Source organism: Chlamydotis macqueenii, chromosome 4 (assembly GCF_036417535.1).
Source record: "Chlamydotis macqueenii isolate bChlMac1 chromosome 4, bChlMac1.mat, whole genome shotgun sequence".
Lineage (NCBI taxonomy): Eukaryota > Metazoa > Chordata > Aves > Otidiformes > Otididae > Chlamydotis > Chlamydotis macqueenii.
Genome location: NC_141559.1, coordinates 25,232,588 through 25,251,484, shown reverse-complemented (window position 1 = coordinate 25,251,484; position 18,897 = coordinate 25,232,588). Strand labels below are relative to the sequence as shown.

The window sequence follows — 18,897 nt, the reverse complement described above, 5'->3', positions numbered from 1 at the left end:
TCTTCTTAGAAGCTGCTGTCTAATGAATAAGTCAAAGTTAATACTATTCTTAAGTCACCTAATTGTATCTGATTACACTGACACTAAGAGCTTTTAACTGACTGCACCTCCCTTTTAGCCTGTTTCTCTTGAGGTTTTGATGTCCTGGCACTGCACCTTTGTGGTGCTCTGAGCTTGCATAGGGCTAAGATTCAGGCTAGCCCTTCATAGGGCTCCTCTGCGCACCGTGCTTTCAGGTAAGTATTGCTTAAAAAAGACATGGAAGAATATGCACAAGTCTTTGGTCTCTTTAATGGGATGCATTCTGAGGGTTGTTAAAAAGCTAACTATTTTTAAGGATCGAGGAGAACAGAATGATTCTCTAACTCTGGAAGTAAAATTAGAGTAGAAAAGTAGGATCTCTCTGGATTTCATCCGGAGCCAGGAGTCCATTCACAGACTCTCATACCAAGCACTTCTGAAAAGGGATCTGTAGAATAATCTATGTGAAGATATTTTGAACATCTTGTTCAATGTGGAAAGAGGTACATTTCAGAATTGATCTTACTGTTACACTGTTTCATTAATTAATGCAGTAACAGGCAAATGAGTTATATTACCCTTCTGCTTAACAAAAAGAAATGGGTAATTTGTCATCACCGGGATTGGACAGTTACTGGTCATTTTAACAAATGTGACTGTTAGTTTGAATAGTCTCTGGAGCAAAACTTGAAACAAGGTAGCAAAGCAAATGTTCAAGAATTAATTTAAGTCTGAACAGATGCTGCATAGGATAATAGATAAAAATGTTCTTCAAGTTAAAAAAACAAACCATAAAACATTGGAATGTCTGCTGGATCTGCTTAGGTGAGAAGAAACTGAGTCTACTGTTCAACCGCAGCACAATCAGGAATTGAGGGATACCGATTATTTTTCTGATATTGCTACAGACTTAGCCTTAACCAGGTCAGTTAAATCCAGACCTCTAAAAATATTTAGACTTTTCTTGCTGTATATTGCTAGGCCTAAGTGATTTAGGCCTCCAACTTGGGGCATTGTAGAATTGCACTTAATCTAGACAAAATCCCATGCGAGACATATCTCTGGTGTACCACATTGCAGTTGAACAATATCAACCTGCAGTGAAGCTGGAATTGTCATTGCTTTTGTCATGCTTGTAATTGCATCCTCTGCTGTGCTGTATTTCTTCACGGATGCTTCAGTAGCTGGTTGTGGGCAGCTGACTTAGATCTTTCCTTATTCTTCTGACTTTGGAAGACTAACATAACACAGTTCCCGCTCTTACACCCAAATTCATGCTCTGCTCTGCTATTCTCATTGCATGCTTTAGGGATGTACTTTTCCCCAGGATATCAGAAGACTGTACTGCCATCACCTTTAAATTGCGTGATGTGACAGCAGGTGTTTCAATTGCATGAAGTACCTGCTGTCCTGCAGCCTAGGACAAGAAGCGTATGCTTTGAATCTCACAGCAGATGGAGCAATGAGTCAGCCTGAATCCATTACAAGGCCAAAGCAAAGAGTTTTACATCTGTGTGCGGAGAGGTTGAAGAACAATATCCATTGCAGTTCTAAAGGGAAGATCGGCCTCTTGGTTATAGGAAACTGGATTGCAGTCCCAGCTGACAAGTGCACAAGGAGCATTATGACATGTCCTACGTGTCCAAACAATGTTGGATGAGATTAACACAAATATCCAGACAAAATTTATAATCTTAGGTTGTTGTGGAAATTGTAGATCATTTAGATGCTGATCGAAGAATGTCCTTAGTGATGGGGTGTGAAACGAACGAGGAAGCAGTGTCTGGACATGTCTGCCATGCGGTGATGCTTTTTTTTTTTCCACCCCCCCCTACCCCATTCTGGGGAAGGTTGGTGTTTGGTTGTGGCAAGGCCAACCCAGTCACTGTTCTGCCTTGTCTTCTCTGTGCTATGGCATGACTGCCCTCCTAATGCAAGTAGTCGCTAACTGTAATAGATGAAAATTCAATGTCTTAAAAAAATTAAGACAACGTGTCTTGTCTGCAGTGTAATGCTGCAATGAACAGGTTCTCTAATTTTATATGACACCTTTGCCTCTTTCGTTGACATTTTATTCAAATGCTGTTTGTGATTCTGTCTCCATGTTCCTGATCCTTGTAAGTGAAGAGTTTTACATATATGCTTACATATATCCTAGCCTTTTTCTGCAGAGAATAGGAAAGGTGGGCTTACCAGCACCCTGATGGAAATAGGTGTGTTGTCAGAAATGGGAAGTTTCAAGTAGCTGCAGTGTCGGAGGAAAAGTCATGGTGCAGTCTGAAGTGAGGGGAGTTGGGGGGAAGGTGTAGGCTCTCAATGACAGTTTGGTGTTCCCTCGGTTTCCCCTCAGTGGCAGCCTTTGAGGCAGATGGCTGGGCCACCTAAAGAACTTCTCACCTGCTACCCACTCCAGCAGTGCGAAGAGGGTTGCTGTCCCTCATATTCCTCTGAAGCGCAGGAAGAAGGTAGGCTTCAGTGCACCCCACAGTGCTTGGCTTCCCACACAGGACACAGCAGTAGTGGTGACGCCTGCCTGTGTCCTTGTCCAGTTGTCAGTGTCTGCATGTGCTCACTGTTGTCTGAGGCAGAGCATTTAACGACCAAGTCCCTTTTTCAAAATACAGTTGCAAGTGCATGTGTTAGCCAGTGCAGTATTTGACCTAGACATAGGGTCATTTCAGCTGATTTTGAAAATGACAGCTGGTAAATCACTAGGATGGGATTGCTTAAAGGTATTTAGAAGACCTTGAGCCTTTTGTCCTTGCCACACTAAAATTCTGGTTCTATATTTTTTTTTTATGTGGGATCTAAATCCTCGCTAAACAGAGGGTAATACATGGAGGTGTATTGTAAAGCTTAAATTGTTACCCACTGAGAATGGCTTTAGTGCTCCTGCATTCCTTCTTGGACGGATGTTTTTTTTTCTCCTTGTGTTTTCTGTAGTTATTGGGAAAGGATGGTTCAATATAGTTCATAGATTTGCTGTTTGACCAAGAAATTTGATGAAGTACAGAAAATAATGGGGACAGTGACACAAAGTTATGGATGTTTGGCTAAAGCAATGCTGAATAGTCACAGATATGCTGGTGCAAAGTTATTTGCAGTTGTGCAGTGCATTGTCTTGGCAAGAAACAATGTTTCCTTTAAAAGAAAACAGCTACTGCACGAAGTATGGCAAGTAAAAAGCTTTGTGGAGTCACATATTTTTCAAGGCATTTTCTTCAGTCAGCTGAAAATCTCTTTAGAGTCAAACTTTTCTAATCAACAGTTTTAAATTAGTAGAAGTCTCTGTGAGGGAGGAAAAAAAGTAATTTTTTTTTTCCATTGGGTTTGAACTATTTGCATCTCTTTGTGAAAATAAGATTAAAGGGAAGTTCTGCCTTACGGAGCCCTCTGGTGGTGATGTGCTTAATAAACGCGGGAGGGTTCGTTTGGTTATTTTAGTGCAGTTACCACTGAAAATAGGAAAGATATTTTATTTTGGTTTTGTTTTTTAATTTTTAAATTTTTTAAAATGCAAAGGTAAGCTTCTCTATTCCCATCACTTTTGGGTTAAAATATACTTTACACATAACTGAAAGCAGCTTGCTAAGCCCTTTACTGAGTCTTGCATTGTCCCATATCTATACAGATACCTACAAACTGAAGAATGAACTTAAATAGAAACTACATTTTGTTGCTACTGATCTGTGACAAGTGGGAAGGAAAAGCATCACCTGAAAAGTGCCCCTCTGACACTAGTAATGCTATCTGCTATTGGAGGATAAAAACATAAAAACAGTCTGAGGTTTGGAGTTCTCTTTTTCTTATGCCAGTATTAAAAAGCAAAGTGGTAAGCCATATTTTATCTGGTTTAGGAACTGTGGTTCCAAATTTCTGGATTATTTGTATTCTTTAATTCCTTGCTTTATCTTTTAGGCTTTGTTTTATGAACTGCAGTGTTCTAGAAAAAAATTACTTTTAGGTCAATGTTAAGTAATTTTGACTTTTTTATCTCAATTCCCGTTGCTGTAAAATTATCCAAATTTAAGAGAAGAGGAGACAGAGACAATGTGATAGTACATAGGATGGACTGCGCATATTAGAGACTTATGTTTTAACCAACAAGTGTGTATAAAGTCTGCAGGGTCTCATTAACTGCTACTCTAAGTCTGGAATCCTGTCTGAATAAAAACAATGTTGCTTTGCTTTTCTGAGATGTTCGGCATTGGAAGCTGCAAGATCTGAGATGCTTTTGAAAATCTTGCCAAAGTTTCAGGGGAGGAAAGCAAAGATATCAAATTATCACTGTGCTTTTATCTTTCGAGGCAGGACTGTGGGGCACTAGGGAAGTGGCTTCACTGCCAAACAGATCATCTTTCATTTCGGAACCCTCCCACCTTGTTCCTGCCTAATCCTCTTCTGACAGGAAAAATACCATAATAATACAAGTACCCTGAGAACTGTAAGAGTGAGTGTAGATCTGTGGCATTAAATAAAACGCTTTCTGGTAGAAATGTGACACATGATCATCTGTAGTAATGATGACTAAATGTCATGACTGCACAAGTTTTATATCAAAATTTTCTTAGATTTAGATTCAAATGGGTGACAGATGCAGGATGTCTGTTCTGGAAAGCTGAGGAGTGGGAGGGAACACTCTCTGAATGTTTCATGAGTTAGAGAAGAGAGAGCTCTTCTGGTATACTTCCGTTCTATGGGATGGCTGTATTCCTCAATAGTGCCTGTGTCACTGCATCTTTGTTGCTGCTCAGAAGACACAGCCCTGGCCTGGGAGCCTGCTTGAGTGCTTGTGACCTGCATACAACTGAAGAACCTTGCTGGTTGCTCATCCTTGACACTTTTATGCCCAGTATGAGTACAAAACTGGAAGCAAAAATTGTATGAAAGGGAACTGTAGGAAACAGCTTTGATTGCTTATACTGATACTGCTTATAAGCTCTTTGGGCAAGGGTTTATTGCAGCTAATATTTATGCGGAATTTTATAAAAGGTCTTTGGTGTGTTGCTACCTCGTCACTGCAGAGAAGAAAACATGAGCTTCTGGTCTTCAAGGCTTTGGAAAATGCTGAATAATTTTCTGCCCAGTAACATGCTTAGGAAAATTTGCCCAAAGTAAGCTTATGTGGGTGTGTTTGGGAGAGGGAGGGTGTTCAGACTTGTAAGGTATATTCAACAACTGTTTTCTGCATACCAGGCTATTTTAAAAATGCAGCAATTGAGTTTTCTGAAATTCATGCTTGACTTCGGAAAATACTGTACTGTGTTGTTCTTGTGTCTGTGTCAGCTTGGGAGTTTAAATCAAACTAAGAGTCTTGAAGAAGTAGGTCTTCAAGGATTTGAAGGGATGGACTTTAGTGTAAACGTATCCTGCTTTTTAAAGAAATAGACATTTGTGTCTTTATGTTGTGCTGCAGTTTTGTGTGTTCAGTGCGATGATGGGAATTAATTCCAAGCCAGGCTGATGACCAACTGACCTGAGCCAACTTTTGTTGAGGTTTCCGAAGAATTGCACAAGAGATTTGAAGGAAAAAGGTTGGAGGCATGTGACAGTTAATCTCTTTAGCAGTAAGAATGAAGTTTAAGCGTACTGTTGGAAATGTACTCAGTTCTGTGCTGCTCTTTGTTTTCATTAACAATCTCCTGCATAGATTGGGAGTGTAAACTTCTTTGCACTTTAGTCCAATTAAATCATGCTTAGAGGTTGTCAATGCTGGGGGCAACTCCCCCTCTAACCCTCATTTTTAATTATTCAGTCAGTCTGTTGAATAATGAAAGAGTTTGCCTGACAGGATTTTGTAGTGTTTCGTTGTTGTGATGAATTATTGCAGAGGATAGACGACAGTCTCTTTTGTTCAAAATGCACTGGAATGATTCATCCAATTCCTCAGAAAGTGACAATGAAGCTCATTCAGCCTTTACACAGACTGAGCACAACATAGTTGCCGCTTACTTAATAACAGCAGGTATGGGCATTGGCAAATTGTTGCATAACTTGTAAAAATAGAACTGTAGATCTGAATGCTCATTTTGTGTAGTAACAGAGATGGTGTTTCATTTTGTATTACACAGATGTCTGGTGGCTTTTCTCCATAGTTTACTGGCAAGTTAGCAATCGGCAGACTGACTGAAGTGTGCAGAAACATTTGAAGTGTGCAGAAACATCTAAGTTTTCTGCTCTATATTTGAAGGCAGCATTGTGTCTCAAAAATATATTTTGTTGATATGTAATTATAGAAGAGAGTGAGAATTAATTTCTGCCAGCTTGCAAAAGAGATAAAAATAGGGCATAGCTGTCACATCTTGCATTTTTCTGTGATGTGCTCGAAGCTATCTTGAGATTTCTCTCGGGCCACATGTTCGTAGTAATATATGTGTAGTCTGAGCATGTGAGCGGGTGTCTGTTAGGGGGATGTGAGGGGAAGGGTTGGAATGTGACTTAGAGGGAGGGAGCTGGTCATTAATCAGAGAAGAGCAGACTCCAGTTGCAGCTGTATTTTTCAGCAATGACACGTGTTAGAAAAAGCGTGCTGGAAGGTTTGACATCGTGTTCGTTCCCTATGACTGCAACGGCCTTTGGTTACACTTGAATGATTATGGAATTATTTTATTTTTTTTCCTTGAAAATTTTCTCATTGTTATAACTGCAGCTGCTTCAGTAATGTTTTTCTGAAGCAGAGTGCTATAGCAATGAAATATCAACCTGACCAGATACTGAAACCTACTGTGTTTAAAAATAGGCCATGTATACCTTTATTATGGAAAATTAAATCAGTTTTTATAAATACTTTATTCATAGATGGTACCATACATTTTCTATGTTATTGTTAGCTTTTAAATTACTTGAATATATTAATGTGCTTTAGGTTTATATGAAATAGTGTTGCTGATGGTCATGTTTTAGTTAGCCTATCTGTTTAAAGTGGTAAGTATCAAACTGGTGTTCTCGTAAAGAGGTTATTTTTGCATGCAAAGCCAGTAATTTATTTCAGGTTTTTACAGAAATTGGTAGAATAACTACACTGATTGGTAAACTTGTTAAGAAGCTGTAGAGGTGGATGATGGTCACTTATAGGAAGACTAGATACACTCTGCAGTACTACCACACTATTTGCAGGTAACTGGATCGTGCTGCGAATGTGTATGATATTTGTTATATTTTAATTAAAATTTATTATATTGTATGTAACAAGGTGTTTTTTTTTCAGAAAGTTTGACCACCTGTTGTTAGGGATAGAAGCCATCCTATGTGATCGGTGGGATTAGCCAGGATCAAGCCAACTCTTCTTTCTTAATCTTGCATGGAAATTAAATGTCTTTATAAAAAAAAAACAAACAATTTTGTGGATGGTTTGGGGTTTTTTTTTCTTATTATAATTGGGAGAGTCTAGTAAATCTTTCACCTGTAGCTTGGACGTTGGTTTCTTAATGAGGACTGTTTTTGACAGTAAGGTCTATAATGTCTTTGAAAGTATGATTGATTGCTTTGCAAATGTCTTACCGTGGCAAATCTCACATCTGGAAGATTTAAACTGTGTTAATAAGCAGATGTCTAAGAATAAGAATGAAGTACAGGTACAGCGTTCACTGTTATGCTGCTTTTTAAAAGGTTTGAATGTTTCTTTCTTTTGCAAATAATTGCATTGTTTTCTGAGAAGGAAGTAACTGTTAAGTACAGTAGTCAGCGCAGTAATTTTAGTGATGACAGCAGGGATACTCGGGCTGCAGCAAGCAATGCTGTCTCATGGATATCCTTCAGTTTATAATGGTGAAATGCTTTGGTATAATTTTAAAATGCTAACTGGAAAAGTAAATTCCATGTTATATACGGACATAACCTTCGTTGTTTTGATGCTATGGCCCATGGATCTTGCTTAATTCTGTTAGGGCTTGTGTTTGCATTTGATGTGCCTTTAGTTTTTGTTGCTTCCCTGAGAAGAAGGAAAATAGGAAATTATTCTGCTTTTGATCAGGTTGTGAGGGTTTTTATCCTCATCTTCACAAAACTACAAGGTTTAATTTAAGAAATATGGAAATAGTTGTCTAACCCTAAGATGTTTCACAGGCCAAGTGGCAGCATCCATATGCTTTTTTTCTGAATCATATGAGTTCATCCCAACTGATTATTTTAAGTTACTGAAAGTCTTGGGCTTGGTCTGCACTCCCTGTCCTCTAAGAAATGGGCACTGCTTAGCTGCTGCCCGGAGAAACTTTTATTCTTCTACTTGACCTGATTCTCAGAAACAGGGAAGAGTGCATTTGTTGAATCTGCATGTTTTTTTCTCACTTTGTTCAAGATGGAATCTGTCTTCTTTCTTACAGTTTGCTCCCCAGAACACTTTTTTTTTTGGCTGCATTATTAATTTGTTTTAGCAGTGCTGAAATTTTTAATGAATATAGGCTTAACAATTTCCACTTTCCCTTCCCTGTTTTGTTTTGGTGTCCCCCCCACCTCCCTTCATTTTAAAATTGGGCTCCGAAGCACAAAATTTAAGTGTGCCTAGCAGGAATCCTCACCCTGAGGGCATGAGTTTACAGTCCTCATTTCCAGTTTCATTCTTGGTAGCTGTAATATCTGTAAAAGCATGCCTCATAAGAAGGTTGTGCTGTTTTATAACCTTGTAATTCTATTTTCCTTCCTCTCTCCCAAGAGATGACATACAACCTGCCAATGGTAGAGCTGACACAACTGGTACTGCGAGTGCTTTTACTATGGTGTTGTCTTCAGATCAGATCTTCGGCTTCCTCCCTTTGTTCATTTTAGGGTCTCATGACATCACAGCATCATTCCTGAATTGTGTGAATATGTGAATATTATATCTGATGGCATCCATGTGGCTATGCACCTCAAACATCATGTTTAATGTAGTTTTTATGTACTGAGCAGGAGACTTGCACCTGAGATCAGACATGCTTGGTGATTTTAAAAGAGAATGGAATGAAGAGAAGCAAGGATTAATTATCATTTTACCTTATTTGATTTTAAAATTACTGAATCTGTTAAGAGTGTTTCTGTAGCATAGGAGATCGGTACTGATTAAAAAATGTTGCAGTGAAACTCCTTATGTGAGCTACAGGTATAATAAAAAAGCTACCAATTTACATAATTGAAATGGAGGGACACCCTTTAAAAGCTCAGGAACTGGTGTTGTCCCTAGTGTCCATTATACAAAGTATCAACTTTTGTTGTATTTTTATGTGTGTTATTGTGATTGCACTGGCTTTCCTGCTGCCCTTTTTCGTGTCTGTCCTGGTATTAATGTAGCACTTGCTGAGCACAGTGGTTCAGATGGGACTTCTGATGTGTATTCGACTCTAGAAATGTCTGCCTCAGTTTGATGCACTGGAATGCGTGCTGGTACTTATAAATCTATGGATTGTGTTCCTGTGGACTGCTGGTGGTGAAGTCCACAGGACTTTCCATGATTTGGAGGAATTTTCATATTGATAACAGCTGGAGTCTTCAAAATTCAACTGTAGAGCTGAAGTGCTTGAAACTGATTCTTGCCGTCAGGTTTTCTAATCCTGCTGATTTGAGTTTGGTTTTTTTGAACTGCAGCATGTTTGTAGTCTGACTATAAACTGATGTTAGAGATTTTTAACTCTGTGCTGCAGCATTGACAGTGACAGGTGGATGAACATTGTATAGTACTTAAAAACCTTATTACCCTTTTCACAGAGGCATGTCAGCAAAATCTAAGCCGTGTGTGTCAGGTTTTTAGTGGAGCCAATAGAGAAGCAGGAATCCCATCAGTGAGGGTGATGAATTGCCAGGGAACTGGAGCAGGGTGGGCAGTGACTGTGAAAGAAGATGGGTCTGCTTTTGGAAGTCCACATTCAATGTGACAGCCATTCACTCAAGCTCCTTGCAGAACTATCCCTCAGATCTGTGATTATGAAAAGTACAGTGTTTTGATTCATGGGTGAAGCTTTTTAAATAAAAGAAAAAATTCTGAGGCCATTTCCATGGATAATGTGTTGTTAGACTTCACCAAAATAACATTCTGCCATGCGCTTGTAATTTAAGGTCTCCAGGCTATACAAGTGCTTGAAGTTTAGGATTTGGTTCAGTGATACTGTGACAGCTGTGCCAGAATAGGGAATCTATGGACAGCTTACGAACTCCCATTATTGTTTACAAGTTGTTTTTTTAATGGCTGTGTTTGTTTAAACATGTTGGCATTCTCCATTTTATTGCTAAGGGCTGTGAGTCTTTCTCTGCTGAGGTGCAAGGGAGAGTTTTTAACCTTATTAGCTGTTTATTGATAGCTCAAATTAATAGTAGGTTAGTAAAAGTCTAATGGGTAGGAGTTTGCTCTGGATGTCTCTGCAACAGGCTAGAGTGAAGAGAATACAACCACAACAAAAAAAATCCCGTTTTGTGGGAATGCCATGTAAACTCATTGCAAGAGCCATGCAGTAGGATTTGGCTAGGAAGGAGGAATGGCAGGAGAAAAAGAGGCCCTGAAGATTTTAATAGAGGTCACCAGGATCAGAGAAAGCTTGCTGATGCACAGGGTCCTGAAGGGTGTCCTGGACACCTTGGAGAGCATTGTTAAGTCCAAAGCAAATTCCAGAGGGATTGGACATGAAGAGAGGAGAATGTGCATTTTAGCTTCAGGACTGTATTTCTTTATTACAGCTCTTTGTTACTGGCTGTTTCTTCTGTTGCCTAATAATAGACTTCAGACACAGTTTGAGTCAAGCCAGGCCAAAGACATTTAAAAATGCACAGGTTAGCAAGACAGGAGTAAGTTCAGCGCACAGCTGGACTTTTACCATGGCTGTGAGCTAGACAAGCCTAGAGCTTGTTGGGTGCTTGAAAGGCTCTGGTGCAGGCCCAGCCATGCCACCATGGCAGGCTGTGCGGATCATCTGAGCTGCTTGACAAGGCTTAGAAGGTACAATTTGCAACAACCTGAGCCAACGCTGATGCTTTCAAAGAACTGGGACCTCCTGAGCAGAGAGGGGAATTAGTCTGGCTAGGATAGTAGTAGCAAAGTTGAAGCTTCTATATTCCTTTTGCCCAGTATTATTGTCTGAGTGCACAGCAGAGACCTCTGCTGAGAAATGAAGACCTCAGGTGGTGGCAGGGGCCTTCTGCTAGATCAGGAGAATCATAAGCCCCGCTTTTTTTTTTTTGCCAATCACCAACCTGCATTCTTTTTTTTTTTTGCCATGGAAGACAGCACTGTGCTCAGTGGCTGGAGTATTTGAATTGTTATCCTAGATGCTTTTGAGTTTCTGCTATGCTTGTTGTTGCATCAGCAGTCTCAGGTTTGGCAGAACACTCCGCTTTTGGACCTTACTGAATCCAAGTGCAAGTTACCTAATTAGAAAAGGTTTTCTCTCCTTTTCAGGTGTCTATCCTGTTTGCAAAATTGTGCTTGAGTGAAAATAAAACTTGTTTAGGACTTAGATATTACAATAGGCTGCATTTTCTTCTGCATGTATATTACTGGCTGATGTGCATCTTTCGTAAAGTTTCCCTTTTTCTGTTTTACAGGAGTGATAAGCATTTTCAGTAACATTGTTGTGTTAGGCATCTTTGTTAAGTACAAAGAGCTTCGGACAGCAACCAACGCAATAATTATCAACTTGGCTTTTACTGACATTGGTGTTAGTGGCATTGGTTACCCTATGTCTGCTGCCTCAGACCTGCATGGAAGCTGGAAATTTGGATATACTGGATGCCAGGTATTGCAATGCAGTTAGAGAGAAAGTTTTGAGCACTTGAAAGTAAAGTAAGAGAAATAAGTAGTAGCTCTACTTGATATTAGTTCTTTTAAGAGACAAGATGGAGATGCAAAATTTGACTCTAGACTTGAAGCTGATATTCTGTAATGTCAACAATTTCTAGATATAGGATCTGGTGTAAATTTTATTCCAAATTTATATTTATAATCTGAAAACATTAAAATGTAACCTTATATTTATCAACTGGAGAGTTTAAAATAGCTTTAAGTAGGCTTAGGATATTAAATCCCCAAATGAAAAAGGTTATAGTACCACATGCACATTTGATGACTTATTTGATAGTTAGGAGACTTTGGATGTGGCTACTGTTTTGGTGATGAGCTTGACAGATCTTAATGAGTTCTACTTGGCAAATACATGTTATTTTGGATGGGACTATTAGGATGTCCAAAATGAAGGCCTGCAAGGCTATTGGTCTCCGTTAAAGATTTAGTCTAGTTTTAATAGCTGTCTGTTTTTAAAAATACACCAACTGAAAACTTATACTTCCATAGCAGACAGATGGTGCCTTTTGATCGCTGTGTACTGTGATTTAAATCTATATTTTAAAAAGCCTGTTGGGTTTAAGGGCCCAGGAAAATTAATAATATGAGGGTGTATGCTGAAAACATGACTCAAGGAAAATATTAACAACACTATACATTTTTTACCTTTATGTAATAGGTGTTTATAACAATCTGACATCACTTACCTGAGCATACAGTTACTTCGAGCTCAAAATTCAGTTACTGTTTGACAGGAAGCCTCACTTGTAACATCTTTGGATCTAGACTGACTTGTAGTGGGTTGAAGTTGATGTGAAATCTCACTACCAATGCTTTGGGAGTTCACTTGAAGCACAACTCATGTCAACCTAAATTGAATGCATTCTTTGAACTGAGATGGCTGAATGTCATGTGGTTCTATTATAACCTCTGGTGGCATGTGGTCTGGCACAGGGCTCTGCATTTTGAGGGTACCAGTGGTAGCACAGTCCTCCCTTTCATCCTTTTTAGACAGGCTGTCCATGGGTTGACTAGGCATTGGCCAGAAATGGGGGCCAATGGGAAAAATCAGTGTACCATATCTGTGAAATAAGTGTAGTTATACAGCAGAGGAAAGAGTGACAATTCAGGACCTCATATTTGCTAAAGCTGTAACTATTTTGATGAATCAAATGCTCTTCAGGTTTCTTTAACATATTGAAAACATGAATTGAACCCTCCCAACCTCCAAACTCTTTATCTCTGAATTTAAAAATTCACTTATTGAAGTATGGTATGTGTTTGCTTTTTAGACTGCTGTCTTAGGATTTCTGATGTGCACACAATCATGTTGCTCCGAATTGCCTGTATTGAATTAGTTCCTTTGGTACTTTGCTTATGAAAGACAACACTGGCTGAATGTAATATATCGTAGTGCCTTTGATTCGGTCCACAACTCTGTGCTTGTACCTGTCAAAGATTTCTCAGAAAGGATTTTTTTGTTTGTTTGTTTTAATTGCAGATCTATGCTGCCTTAAATATATTTTTTGGGATGGCGAGTATTGGTTTGCTCACTGTTGTTGCAGTTGACCGTTATCTGACAATCTGCAGGCCTGATATAGGTACTGTACTTATGGTCAAAAATTGTTCACTCTTGGGCTTCTATGAAATCAGAGTCTAATTGTATTGTTTTCTCATTAATGACTCCATGATTACAGTGCTGGGCATAATTTGAATTTAGGGCATTAGGGCATGATCCTACGCTGCCTGGCTGAGTAAGTTATCTGATTGGCATGGATGGTACTGCTTGTGAAAGTGAAATTTTCAGAATTAGGCTGTTATTCTGTTTAAAACTTGTATTTTCATGGCTATTTCCAGTCTGTAGAGGGCCACATACATATACAGAAGCACGTGAAAAGCCTCTCGCTGTGGGAGGTTTTGACCACTGTCAAGCTAGTGTGTGCCTCTAGTGTTGTGTTAACACTGTACTGGATGTTTTCCTCTCCTGCCTGTTACAGCTGTATTGGAACAGTTAATTCCTCCCCCTGCAATCATGGAAAGATGTACTTGAATGCACTGTTGCATAATAAGCTTTTTGGCATGGGGTTAGGGTCAGGTATTGCCTGCATGCTGTGAGTTGGAATGGGTGATGATGTTTAAGTGGTGTTTACAGCTGGAAAGCTGGAGATGTTTTCAACAGTATGAAACAGGTGTGCTGCAGTGTTTCAGTGTGTGGGCCTTTGAAAGGATCATTATCACCCTGGTATGCGCTTGCTGGAAACCGCTTGTCATTCAATGCTGGAAAGAAGCAAAAGATGACAATGTTTTGTGATTGTATGTGCTTGGCCACAGGAAGAAGAATGACTGCCCGTAGCTATGCCGCTCTAATCCTTGCTGCTTGGATAAATGCAGTCTTTTGGGCTTCCATGCCTGCTGTAGGGTGGGCTAGCTACGCTCCGGATCCAACTGGAGCAACGTGCACCGTAAATTGGAGGAAAAATGATGTGTAAGATTCCCATTCACTCTTTCTTTTAAATTTGCTGTCTTATTGAAGGCTAAGATTATTTAGTTCACCACTATGTGAGCATAAAGTCTTCTTTCTGAAGTATGAAGCCCAATTTATAAAAATTATTTTAAAACAACGGAAATAATATAGAGCAAGTCTAGAAAAAGCATAGGAATTGAGCCATGCTTGAAAACTGCAATACTTGTAGTTGCTAATAAAAAATTAAGGCTAAAGAATATTTTCTTAATTCTCCATAAGCTTATTTTAAAATTTCATAATAAAATCAAAATATCAAATTCTTTAGTAACTTTTCCTGATGGCTATTTGTAAGTTACTGTATTTTGTTTTTCTGTCTTATCAGGTCCTTTGTTTCCTACACAATGACTGTAATTGCTGTTAATTTTGTTGTACCCTTAACAGTCATGTTTTACTGTTATTACAATGTTTCCTGGACAATGAAAAAATATGCCAGCAGTAACTGCCTGGAGAGCATCAACATAGATTGGTCCGACCAGGTAGATGTGACGAAGGTATGGTAAATAAGAGCATGTTTTTTTTAAGCATGTTATTTTGTATTAAAATCTTGGGGGCAAAGGAACAGAGCAGTCTTTTAAGCATTTCTGTTTCCTACATTCCCCTTTTTCCTTTCATATTGAATATTAACTGAAGTTTAGCCTTGATAAAAGCTCTTGGCTTGACTTATAACACTAACATTTCTTTACTTTTGGCCTAATACTCTTTCCAGATGAATAGCTACTTTGAAGGCTGAGACGAATGTGAATTTTCCTTGCCTCTGCCCTCTGTCATTACATAGAAATGTACCTCAGGGATGTCCTGGGAGGACTTTTTTTTGTGTTTGCAGAGTCTTTAGGTTTTCTGCTGGGTTCACAGATGTATCTGGTCTGAAATGGATCAGTCAGTGCTATTTTGAACTCATGGCCTAGAAGTGAAAGTGCATTTCCAAGCTCCCGAGCTGTGTGATTCTGATCCCTTGTTCTTTTCAGTCTGCTGAGTTTATCTCTTTCTTATGTAAACAGTAGCAAATGTGAGTTATGGCATAAGATGATGTATCCTGCCTGGAAGGTTCACATTCTTTTAATGTATAAAAGTCCTTGAGGAAACTTTACATTCACTAGCTCCTTTGATTTTGTGTAAAGGTATGATTTATGGTTGAGTATGATAAAAAAAGTGGGAGAGAATTGGACAGAAGAGTGCGTACCTGTGCTTTTGAATTACTTATCAATGCAAACTTAACATTCCTTGGAAAACTTTCTTATTGCTGAATTTTGAAAAATGATATTTTTATCTAAAAATAATAATTTGAGTGTTTTGCTCTTCTGAAGAACTTTCAGAATGCTTGAAACTGAGAATTCAGACTCACATTTGTGAAGAAAATGCAGGTTTCATGTTTTGTAGTTGAATACACTGAGTTATATATATTCTTTTTTTGAAAAAGGAAAAAAAATATTAAAGCTTTGGAGTTTAAGCAGTATCCTTCTTTAAAATTGGACTACTTGCTTTTTCACAAATTAGCATCTTTTAAGCTGTCTATGCACCATAAAAAAAACCTTCTAAGCAAAGGGGTTCTTTCTTTACATTATTATAAATAGATATGGTGTTTGTATTTAAACAGGAATCTTCTGTGGAGAGAGTCACTGCTTGTTTATTGGTTATGCTCTAGAACAGCTCATACAAAGTAGCCGTTTACTTGTTGTTTCTCATTTTGTTCATCACTGAAAGACTGAATAAAGGTATAGGTAAACAACACTAGGGAATCCTGTACATACAAAGAGCCCTGCAGTTTTGCTTTGTTTTCTGGTGAGGTGTTTTGTCCTTGATTAATTTGAGATTTCCATTCCAGTTTTCATTACTGACTCACATCCCTGACAAAAGCCGGAAAAGTCTGTCCTGGTTGATTCCTCTCCTGCTCTCCCACTACCCCCAGTTTGTCGCTGTTCAGTTCTAGCTGTGGTGTGGTGTGTTCTGGGCTGTGAGCCCCAACGTGTCCACGTTGTTTCTCTGTGACAGGCAGGCAGAGAAGACAGATGACTGCTCAGATCTCTCCGTGTGATGTTTGAACATGGCTGTCATGCTTCATTAAACCAAGCAGACACTTCTGGGTTCCTTAAGTATATGGGCTGACTCCTTGTGTCCTGGAACATTTACTTTCTTTTATTTCTCTGTACCATAGCTAAGCCTTATGAAACATTTTTATGAGGTTGGTTGATTGGCTTAGATTTTTCTCTGTTCATGTTTATTGTTTATAATAGCATCCCAGAATGACCTGATTTTGATGGATTCGTTCTACCTGGGCTATCCAGAATGGCAAAAAGAGGTCACATTGAAAGATCTTTCTCTTGATGTGTGTCTCAAGTCTAGTTTGAAAGGGAATCTGTCATTCTGATAGAGCATTTTATCTTCAAGAAGTGGTTTATTGTATTTTCTGTAGCAAGGTCAGAAAGTAGATTTCAGGTTGTTAACACATGAACAGAAAAGAGAGGAAGTAGCTAGGGAGTGGTTAAACTAAGGTGATTTATGTAAAATTTGGTATCTTCTATGGCTCAGGTGATGTTGATTACCTGATCATTTTTAAATGCAGCATTTTCTTTCTTAGGGATGGATAGCCATCCTCTGGTGGATAACAGACTGCAGCTCTTCAGGTATATGATAATGAAAACAGTAATACAGTTAAGTAACTTGCAGTTTGAAGGAGGGGACTTGCTGATAGCTTGTGGTGCATTTTCAGTTCTGAAGTGGTGATCATAATTCGTGTGTGAAGTTCTCTCTGGCCATTTAAGCTTTTAATGGACAAATTTAACATAATCAGTAGTGCTGACTGTGAAGGAAGATTGTACCTGATGAAGTAAGAGCATACCACAATACATGGCAGTGTGATGTGCTATTAAATCCCCAAAGTGAGGTCTCATTATAACCTGTCAAAATTTGTCAGGTGTGGTTATTTACATGTTGTTATTTGGTTCTGGATATTTTCACGCAGGTGCATGCACTTTTGAGGTTAGGTTGTGAGGTCTTCATCTTCAGGTAGTACTGGTTATGTGTCTGTTCCTCTTGTTTTACAGATGTCTGTTGTGATGATTGTCATGTTCTTGGTGGCGTGGTCTCCATATTCTATTGTGTGTTTATGGTCTTCCTTTGGAGACCCAAAGAAAATTTCTCCTGCAATGGCCATCATAGCTCCTCTATTTGCAAAATCCTCCACGTTCTATAATCCCTGCATTTATGTAATTGCAAACAAAAAGTAAGTTTATTAGTTTAGTACCAGTCTACTTCATAATTTTAGCATATCATGTAACTATGGAATCATTATCTGTAGCATATGACAACTGATTAGTGAAGAGTTCAAAGGGTAAGCCACTGTTGATTTACCAAAGATGACCTTCTGGACAGGAGAGTCTAAAATAAATGGTTTTGATCATCATCAGAACATTGAATTGATAAAGATTTTGGAGAGTGTATTAATGAAGCTTTTGTAAGACAGTTTCTCAAAGGGACTCATTACGGAATTTGGGTTTCATCAGCAGTAGACTAGTTTTAATGACTGTGATCAGAATGTGTGTCAGTTTAATGACATGTAAGTTCTGTGGATTTCCTTGCTTGATTTGGGATGTGTCACGTTTTGACTGATAAGGATGGATTGACACTTTTTGTTAAAGGGAATAAGCCAAGTCTATTCTTCTGTTTTGAGCAAGCATATAAAATGCTTTAACCAAGCCAGGTGCCTCTGAGTGGGGACTGGGTTTTGCAAAAAGGCATCCTTCCTGTCACTACTACCAACCTAGAAGCAGAGCTTGTAAGCTCTGTCTAGACGACCTTATCTGATCCTGCGGAGTCAATGAAAAATCACCTCATTTTTTCCCCATTCTGTAAGATCATCTTTGTCGTTGCTATACCCTGTCCTGGGATAAGCAAAGGATGCTATGACCCCTGTTGTAGAAGCAACACTGAACTTAACTGAGCTATTACTGTACATGGAAGTGAAAAAGACTTGGGTCCTTTTGAATTCCAAATACGCTATTTTTTTATTAAGTAAGTTTTACTAAAATTGAAAACTGTTGTAGTACTTAAGGCCAGCTTACCCAGTTTTTCTTTGTATTTGGTTCTCCAGTTAATCATCTTTCTGCTTTCACTTTCTTGTCCTTTACAGGTTTCGGAGGGCAATCCTGGCAATGGTGCGATGTCAGACAAGACAAGAGATAACTATAAACAATGCCTTGCCCATGAGTGTATCTCAAAGTGCACTGACATCATAGAACTTATGTCATTTGCCTGCATAATTTACATGGAAAGGAGTTAAAGTTAATTAATCTTTTGGAAGATTAATCTTTTGGAAGAATAATCTACCCCAGGCAGCCAGCTGTTTTCTGTTAATAACAGTATTCTTTTTAGATAGGTTAAAAAGAAAGACAGACAAAAACCGCTAAGACTTTAGTTTTTGAGAGTGAGGTTTATGGCCCATTATGTCTGTCCCAAACAAAAAAGGCTAGTGAAGTGTGCACTGTGACTCTTACAGGGTTGGACAAGGTGACATAGGGACAGAGAGAGACTAAAGCAGGAATTGCTTAGGTTCAGTAACATAGATTTTGCACCTGTAATTCCTTTAATGAATTATTTTCCATCCACTTCCCTTGAA

At 38.8% G+C, this 18,897-nt stretch overlaps 1 protein-coding gene across 1 annotated transcript; it reads left to right on the top strand.

Annotated features, from left to right (window-relative positions):
• The first annotated feature begins 5,630 nt into the window (after positions 1-5,630).
• On the top strand, positions 5,631-18,517 carry RRH (retinal pigment epithelium-derived rhodopsin homolog). The gene is made up of 7 exons (XM_010118545.2): positions 5,631-5,986; positions 11,527-11,717; positions 13,263-13,362; positions 14,093-14,246; positions 14,608-14,776; positions 17,327-17,505; positions 18,412-18,517. Exons 1-7 carry the CDS (start codon positions 5,881-5,883, stop codon positions 18,515-18,517), a joined length of 1,005 nt encoding a protein of 334 aa, XP_010116847.1. The 5' UTR covers positions 5,631-5,880.
• The last annotated feature ends 380 nt before the right edge of the window (positions 18,518-18,897 follow it).

Coding starts and splice junctions, on each gene's coding strand:
- RRH (XM_010118545.2), top strand. CDS start 5,881: ATGCACTGGAATGATTCATCCAATTCCTCAGAAAGTGACAATGAAGCT. Junction 11,718..13,262: donor TTGGATATACTGGATGCCAG/GTATTGCAATGC, acceptor TTTTAATTGCAG/ATCTATGCTGCCTTAAATAT. Junction 14,777..17,326: donor ACCAGGTAGATGTGACGAAG/GTATGGTAAATA, acceptor CTTGTTTTACAG/ATGTCTGTTGTGATGATTGT.